The sequence below is a fragment of the Carassius auratus genome, unplaced genomic scaffold (assembly GCF_003368295.1).
Source record: "Carassius auratus strain Wakin unplaced genomic scaffold, ASM336829v1 scaf_tig00216187, whole genome shotgun sequence".
Taxonomy (NCBI): domain Eukaryota; kingdom Metazoa; phylum Chordata; class Actinopteri; order Cypriniformes; family Cyprinidae; genus Carassius; species Carassius auratus.
The window spans coordinates 14617-23091 of record NW_020528447.1 but is presented as its reverse complement, the minus strand read 5'-3'; the positions used below and the strand labels follow the sequence as shown (position 1 = coordinate 23091).

Below are 8475 nucleotides of genomic sequence, written 5' to 3'. Positions count from 1 at the left end.
GTGGACAAATTACACTAAATAAGACTCAGAAACAGATAGCGACTGACACACACATAGAACGCTTTCTGAAGACAGAAGGACTGTTGCAAGCTTCGTCGCTCGTTCTCTTATGTTTCCTGGTCTCTGACGTCACCCACCTATGGTTCGAGCTCGACTTCCTGAAGAGGAATCAGTTGAAACGTTGTGACAGGAAATAACCGCTAGATGGAGACAATGTCAAATGTGGTGTTGCATGTTAAGCTCCCCTCTAATGACCGTCAGTTCACCTTTTACCTGCTCACACACAGGGTTGAAAATGAGAAACAAATGCAAAATTCTTCCTAAAGGGCTGCCTAATTAATTTATTGTTTAGGCAGTAATTTATCTTCTTTTTGTAAAATGTTGTATTTGAAAATATTTAGTTTTTTTACCCCATGATTTATAGCAAATTTAAATTAAGTAAAAAATTGTTGAATCACTCTTCTTCTTCTACTTTTTTTTTTTTTTTTTTTTTTTTTTTACAAAAACTATAATGCTGCTGTGGAAAATAAAGAGACAAATACAGATGCGTTTGGTTGTTATTTTGAACTTTGAAGTGACAGAAACTCAATTTGGTGTCCAGTCTGAGTCCAAGTATAAATTAATATTTTAAAATATTTTTATTTTAAAAGTGGAAACAGAACACTTGTGTATTGAGTTTGAAATTGAAGATATAATGATGAAAGAATGAAAAAAATATTTAGTGATTATGTGCAAAGATGGAAATGTAATTAACATGAACTCCCAGCAGAAGCACATTATTAAACATTTATTGTTGAGGGAGGAGACATTTATATATAAAACAATTGCGAAATGTATTGTTTGCCAAAGTTGGTGTCATCCTGCTCACTTGGAACAATGCAAACCCTTTACACTGAGGACCGAATGGGACTGGACTCTCTCTGGTGGACATACAACTAATAGATTAAAATTCATTGTTGTTTTGTTCTATACAATTCAAGAAGGAAAACTTGATGTCTCTCCAGAGTACTTCACACATGAATTTTACAGCAGTGAACCAAAGCGATGTCTGTCAGGAATATCTGTGTCCAGAGAGATCTGTTTCTTTTTCTGTCTATGTGATTCTGTATGCGGCTGCAGCAGCTGTGTCTCTTCTGTCCGTGTGTGGAAACCTGCTGGTCATCATCTCTGTTAGTCACTTCAAGCAGCTCCACACACCTGCGAACATCCTCATCCTCTCTTTGGCTGTGTCCGATCTTCTAGTTGGAGTTTTTGTGATGCCATTTCACTTATCGTGGCTCATTGAATCATGTTGGATTTCTGGCCCAGTGATGTGTTCAGTTTTCAGTTTTATGACTTTTCAGGCACCGGGTGTGTCTGTTCATACTGTGGCTCTGATAGCAGTTGATCGCTTTTTGGCTTTAAGTTCTCCTTTTCTTTACTCTGAAAAGATCTCACCCACTGTCACCTGCATAGCAACTATATTTAACTGGCTGTTTTCACTCATTTACAACTTGACTCTTCTTTATTTTAATAACTTCACTGGTGTCATGTGTCCAGGAGAATGTCTTAATATCATAGACAAGGTTTCATCCCTCATTGACCTCATAGTTGTGTTTCTTATGCCTTGTACACTCATTATAATATTATATTCTCATGTTTTTGTCATTGCTAAAAAACATGCAACTGCTATAAGAGCTCTTCAGATTCACAACAGAACAGAATCCTCCAAAAACAGAGTCAGTGACAAATCAGAGCGAAAAGCTGCATTAGCACTCGGGATTCTGGTCTTTGTGTTTCTCCTGTGTTTACTGCCATTTTATATTTTTTCATTAACAAATTTCTTAAAAGATGACTCATTTTCTAAAGTTATCAACAGTGTTTTGGTTCTCGTTTACCTTAATTCCTCCATCAATCCACTTCTCTACGCTCTGTTGTACCCTTGGTTTAAGAAAAGTGTAAAGATAATTATTACTTTTAAAATATTGAACACAGACTCCTCTCTGATGAATGTCCTTTCATTAAACTCTTAATGAAAAAAAACATCTGTCCTCAGTTTTCTAGTGTTTATGTTTTAGTATATTCTAATGTTAATAATTTTGATCATTATTGTGCAGTAAAAATATGATTATCCATATATTTTGTTGAATAAAACCAGGCATGTTATTCAAAAACCACTTCCTAATTACATGCACAAATCAGCATTGTTTATCAAAAATGAAAATGTTTGTTGGATGACATGAAAAAAAATGTCAACAGATCAGTAATATATCCATACATTTGATTTGAAATGTTAACCCTAGACATTTATAAAACTGATTACTCTTTTTCTTTTTAGAATATTACAAAATTATTAATTTAATATGAATAAATTCTAATAAAAGGCAAGTTTCATGTGCTGCTTTGGTCAAACTTTTGGCAAAAACATGGAATAAAACTTTCAACATTTAACATGGTTATCAGAGCAGTCTAATTATTGTTCTGAATATCTAATGAATGTCTATTTATTGTGGGGATGAATATGTGTTTTAGGCCATCATCCTCATGGTAGAAAAGTTTAGATGATGAGACATACAGTAGGCCATAGCAGGGCCAGACATTAAAGCTTGTTCACTTGATTATTGATATAATTACAAAATTTGATGTAAATGATGACGTATCTTTAATTAGTTGCCTTTCAAAAAGTAAAAAATGTCCTAGAAATAAGTTTAAGGCAAACATCACAAATATTCTAATTAAAGTAAGACTTGATAGAGCACTGAGGAGGCTATTGCTTCAGAATAAATAGCTTTTACACCAAAAAAGAATTTTTTTAATCTGCTGTGCAATCTTTTTTCTCCAATCAATACACAAGATTCTCCAATCTTTTTTAAAACCTTGCTAGTTTTACTTGATCTTAGTGCTGCGTTCGACACCATAGATCATGACATACTCATAGATCGATTACAAAACTATACAGGTATTCAAGAGCAGGCTCTATGATGGTTTAGATCCTACCTGTCCGATCGCTGCCAATTTGTTTATTTAAATGGGGAGTTATCTCATTTATCACCAGTAAAATATGGAGTGCCACAAGGATCTGTCCTAGGTCCTCTTCTATTTCTAAATATACATGTTGCCCTCTTGGCAATATTATTAGAAAATAAAGGATTAGTTTCTACTGTTATGCTGATGATATGCAACTATACATCTCAACGAGACCAGATGACACTTCTAAATTATCTAAGCTAACAGAGTGTGTTAAAAATGTAAAAGATTGAATGACCAATAATTTTCTCCTATTCAGTCACCAATTATAAGCTACTACTAAATATTGTAGAAACTTAATTTTCTGTAAAGTTACTTTGCAATGATTTGTATTGTAAAAAGTGCTATACAAGTAAACTTGAATTAAATTGAATTGAACAGTCGGTGCTGTGATAACTGTGAGTAGTAAGAATAAAGTTCAGCAGGGGTCTTCTGGGAATTAAGATATCCAGCTGGTGCCATTTGTCTATCTATATGATATTTTTGTGTACAAATGTTATATGACCTAAAAAGAGAATAAACGGCTTAAAGTTACGTATATAACCCTGGTTCCTCGAAGGAACGAGACACTGCATCTGGAACGGTTTGGGGAATGCCTCCAGCATGACAGCATGACTGAATAACGTGTGTAATCAGTCCAATGGATGGGCGAGACGTCATAGGTGAGTGACATCAGAGAACAGGAAGCATAAAAGCACGAGCGGCAAAGCCGGCAACCAGCCTCAAAGGATGAAGCAAGCGCTGGCCAGAGAGCCGGAAGTGAGGCACTGCGACACAGCATCGAGTTCCTTCGCGGAACCAGGGTTACATACGTAACCTTAGACATTCCTCTTCAGGAACCCTGGCCTGCGGAGAGAAGGGCATGCAAGAACTCCAGCACTTTACCAACCAGGCAGTTAACTGGGTCGAGCTGGTGGTCTCCACACCAAGAAGTGAAAAGCTTCCACTTCAAGGCATACAGTTTCCTCTTTGAGGAACCTCAACCCCGGTTGAGAGACCAGAAGCTAAGAGTTGTGCCTCCTCAGAGACCACACCTATTGCCTCTAAGCTCCATGCAGGGGCGCACCCTCCGCCTGCGAGAGGAGATTTCTCCTGATGGGAACCTCCCATGGAGTTCCATCAAAAAGAGAAATTAGGCTGAGGAACCATACCCGGCCCGGCCAGAACGGGGCTACTAGTACTAGTAATGTAGTGCTCAAACCACGGCCAGCATCCTCAGGCAGATGATCTGCCATGTCGGATGGCAGCCACTCCACATAGTGCGGGCAGGGTGTTCTGTTCCATTACTAGAGCCTGCTTGGGGGCCACCAGAACTGGATTCTGTGGCCTCTCACTACAGTGTGTAGGACCTACTGAGACACATTTGGCAGTAGTTTTCATGCTGCCAAATAGTCTACTAAGGGAATCAGCCTCTCAAGGCTGATCTCAGCTGTCATCAGAGCAGTTAGCTCTGTGCCCTGAAGTGGTGCACCGGCAGGAGACGGTCTGCCCTCCTAGGTCCTGAGCCACAGCATCAGGACTTTCATAGCTGAAATCTCCTAAAAACGATGGTCCTCAGACCCACGTCGTCTGCTAGGAAGACTAGACCAGAGCCTGCTTGGAGCAGGACCCCATTAAGGACACTTGGTAGGGGCTCCCACGCCGCCATGTGAGCTTCTAAGGGAACCAGTCTCACGAGACTTGCCTCTGGTGCACCTAGAGCCACTGGCTCGGTGCCCTGAAGTGGCGGACCGGCAGGGGATGACTATACAGTACTAGCTGCTCTAGAGACCTCCATAGAGGTAGCAAGCCTCTTAGCACCGCTATGTTTCCAGGCGGTAACTGAGAGAAGCGCTCCCTCTGGGGAAGAACAGTGTACACCGCATTGCCCATCTCTCCTCATTGCCCTCAAGAGATCCATCTGCCAACCCTGTTGGTGTTGCAGGGCGCACCAAGCGCTTATTTTATAAATACCATTCCATAACAGACTGATGGAAACATTTAGTCAAGTCAACTAAGTTGACTTTGTTCTACTAAAAAAAAAACTAGACTAAGACTAAAAGACTTAAGACTAGACTAAGACTAAAACTCTTATGATATTTAGTCGACTAAAACTAGACTAAGACTAAAACATTTCAGATGCCTAAATGTGACTAAAACTAAATGGTGTGTTATTCAAAAGACTAAGACTAAGACTAAATCCGAATTTGCTGTCAAAATTAACACTGCTCGAGAGCTGATTCTGGGCACTTCACTCTCAAGCAGACAACACACGAACTGCGTGTGTCCCTTTTTTTTTTGGGACTGACACACACACAGAGCGCTTTCTGAAGACAGAAGGCTGGTTGGCGGCTTCACAGCTCGTGCTCTTATGTTTCCTGGTCTCTGACGTCACCCACCTATGACGTCCTTGCCCATCCATTGGACTGATTACACACATTATTCAGAGACGTTACGCTGGAGGCTTTATCCACAGCTTTCTCGATGCAGCTCATGTTGCTGAAGAGGAATCAGATTTACCAGCTGACACATTTTGACAGGAAATAACCACTATGTCAAATGTGGAGTTGCATGTTAAGCTCCGCTCTAATGACAGTCTGTTCACCTTTGACCTGCTCACACACAGGGCTGAAAATGAGAAACAAATGCAAAAATCTTGCTAAAGGGCTGCCTAATTAATTTATTGTTTATTTATCTTCTTTTTGTAAAATGTTATATTTGAAAAGCTTTTGTTTTTCCCCCATGATTCATAGCAGTTTGAAATTGAAATTATGTAAATAATGTTTAATCACTTTTATTTTATTTTTTTTTACTATAATGCTGCTGTGGAGATAAGAGACAAATACAAATGTGTTTGGTTGTTATTTTGAACTTTGAAGTGAGAGAAACTCAATTTGCTGTCCAGTCTGAGTCCAAGTATAAATTCATATAAAAACAAATACAATGTTTGATTATCTGTATATTTGTTCCAGTGTTGTGTCTCCTATATCATTCTTCTTGAACGTCTGAAGTACTTTGGATAAAAGTGCCAAATTTAGTATCACTAGTTAACACTGGAAAAAATTATGGAACGTATATCGATGTTTTTGTTTTGTTTGTTTGTTTTTCATTTAAAAGTGAAAACAGAACACTTGTGTATTGAGTTTGAAACTGAAGATATAATGATAAAAGAATGAAGAAATATTTAGTGATTATGTGCAAAGATGAAGAAGTAATTAACATGAACTCCCAGCAGAAGCACATTATTAAACATTTATTGTTGAGGGGAGGAGACATTTACGTATAAAACAATTGCGAAATGTATTGTTTGCCAAAGTTGGTGTCATCCTGCTCACTGGGAACAATGCAAACCCTTTACACTGAGGAGCGAATGGGACTGGACTCACTCTGGTGGACATACAACTAATAGATTCAAATTAATTGTTGCTTTGTTCTATACAATTCAAGAAGGAAAACTTGATGTCTCTCCAGAGTACTTCATAAATGAATCTTACAGCAGTGAACCAAAGCGATGTCTGTCAGGAATATTTGTGTCCAGAGAGATCTGTTTCTTTTTCTGTCTATGTGATTCTGTATGCGGCTGCAGCATCTGTGTCTCTTCTGTCCGTGTGTGGAAACCTGCTGGTCATCATCTCTGTTAGTCACTTCAAGCAGCTCCACACACCTGCGAACATCCTCATCCTCTCTTTGGCTGTGTCCGATCTTCTAGTTGGAGTTTTTGTGATGCCGTTTCACTTATCTTGGCTTATTGAATCATGTTGGATTTTTGGCCCCTTGATGTGTTCAGTTTTCAGTTTTGTGACTTTTCAGGCAACAACCGTGTCTATTCACACTGTGGCTCTCATAGCAGTTGATCGGTTTTTGGCTTTAAGCTCTCCTTTTCTTTACTCTGAAAAGATCTCACCCACTGTCACCTGCATAGCAACTATATTTAACTGGCTGTTTTCACTCCTTTATATATTTGCTCTTCTTTATGTTAATAAATTCACTGGTGTCATGTGTCCAGGAGAATGTCTTAATGTCATAGACAAGGTTTCAACCCTCGTCGACCTCGTAGTTGTATTTCTTATGCCTTGTACACTCATTATAATATTATACACTCATGTTTTTGTTATTGCTAAAAAACATGCGACTGCTATAAGAGCTCTTCAGATTCACAACAGAACAGAATCCTCCAAAAACAGAGTAAGTGACAAATCAGAGCGAAAAGCCGCATTATCACTCGGGATTTTGGTCTTTGTGTTTCTCCTGTGTTTACTGCCATTTTATATTTTATCTTTAACAAATTTCTTAAAAGATTACTCATTTTCTAAAGTTATCAACAGTGTTTTGGTTCTCGTTTACCTTAATTCCTCCATAAATCCACTTCTCTATGCTCTGTTGTACCCTTGGTTTAAGAAAAGTGTTAAGATTATTCTTACTTTAAGAGTATTGAACACAGACTCCTCTCTGATGAATGTCCTGTCATTAAACTCTTAATGAAAAACAAACAACTGTCCTCAGTTTTCTAGTGTTTATGTTTTAGTATTTCTAATGTTAATTTTGATCATTATTGTGCAGTAAAAATATTATATTTTGTTGAATAAAACCAGGCATGTTATTCAAAACCTGCTTCCTCATTACAAGCACAAATCAGCATTGTTTATCAAAAGTAAAAATGTTTGTTGGATGACATGAAAAAAAAACTTTTTCAACAGATCAGTAATATATCCATAAATTTGATTAAAAATGTTAATTCTAGACATCTGTAAAACTGATCACTCTTTTTCTTTTTAGAATATACAAAATTATTAATTAAATATAAATTAATTCTAATAAAAGGCGAGTTTCATATGCTTCTTTGGTCAAATTTTTGGTAAAAACATGTAATATAACTTTCAATATTTAACAGGTTCATCAGAGCAGTCTTATTATTGTTCTGAATATCTAATGAATGTCTAGTTATTGTGGGGATGAATACATGTTTTAGGCCTCATGGTAGAACAGTTTAGATGATGAGACATAGGCCATAGCAGGGCCAGACATTAAAGCTTGTCCACTTTACTATTGATAAAATGTAAAAAAAAAAAATGATGTAAATGATGACGTATATTTAATTAGTTGTCCTTCAAAAAGTAAAAAAAAAAAAAAAAAAGTCCTAGAATTAAATTTAAGGCAAACATCACAAATATTCTGATTAAAGTAAGACCTGATAGAGCACTGATTTAACTTTTGATTTCTCACTGCTGTGTTAAATGCTGTGTGGGTTAAATGCAGACCACCAATTCCGAGTATGGGTAACCATACTTGGCAAATGTCACAACTTTCACTTTTATGAGGCTATTGCTTCAAAATAAAAATAGCATTTAAACCCAAAAAAAATTTAATAATTGTTTAGCCTGCTGTGCAATCTTTTCTCTCCTGTGTAACATTGGATGTTTATATTAAATGCACAATATGTAAGATTTATTTTAGTAAAATATCCCGATGTTTTGAAGAATGTTTAAATCC

The 8475-nt window shown here is 37.3% G+C and overlaps 2 protein-coding genes across 2 annotated transcripts; both read left to right on the top strand.

The window, feature by feature from the left end:
- The first annotated feature begins 527 nt into the window (after positions 1–527).
- Positions 528–2012, top strand: LOC113097337 (trace amine-associated receptor 7e-like). Its single transcript, XM_026262587.1, has one exon. The coding sequence runs from the start codon at positions 993–995 to the stop codon at positions 2010–2012; it is 1020 nt and encodes a 339-aa protein (XP_026118372.1). The 5' UTR covers positions 528–992.
- Positions 2013–6468: 4456 nt separating this feature from the next.
- LOC113097347 (trace amine-associated receptor 7e-like) lies at positions 6469–7467 on the top strand. The gene has a single exon (XM_026262600.1). The coding sequence runs from the start codon at positions 6469–6471 to the stop codon at positions 7462–7464; it is 996 nt and encodes a 331-aa protein (XP_026118385.1). The 3' UTR covers positions 7465–7467.
- Positions 7468–8475: the final 1008 nt, after the last annotated feature.

Bases quoted from the DNA above. Each gene is read 5' to 3' on its own strand.
- LOC113097337 (XM_026262587.1), top strand. From the start codon at position 993: ATGTCTCTCCAGAGTACTTCACACATGAATTTTACAGCAGTGAACCAA.
- LOC113097347 (XM_026262600.1), top strand. From the start codon at position 6,469: ATGAATCTTACAGCAGTGAACCAAAGCGATGTCTGTCAGGAATATTTG.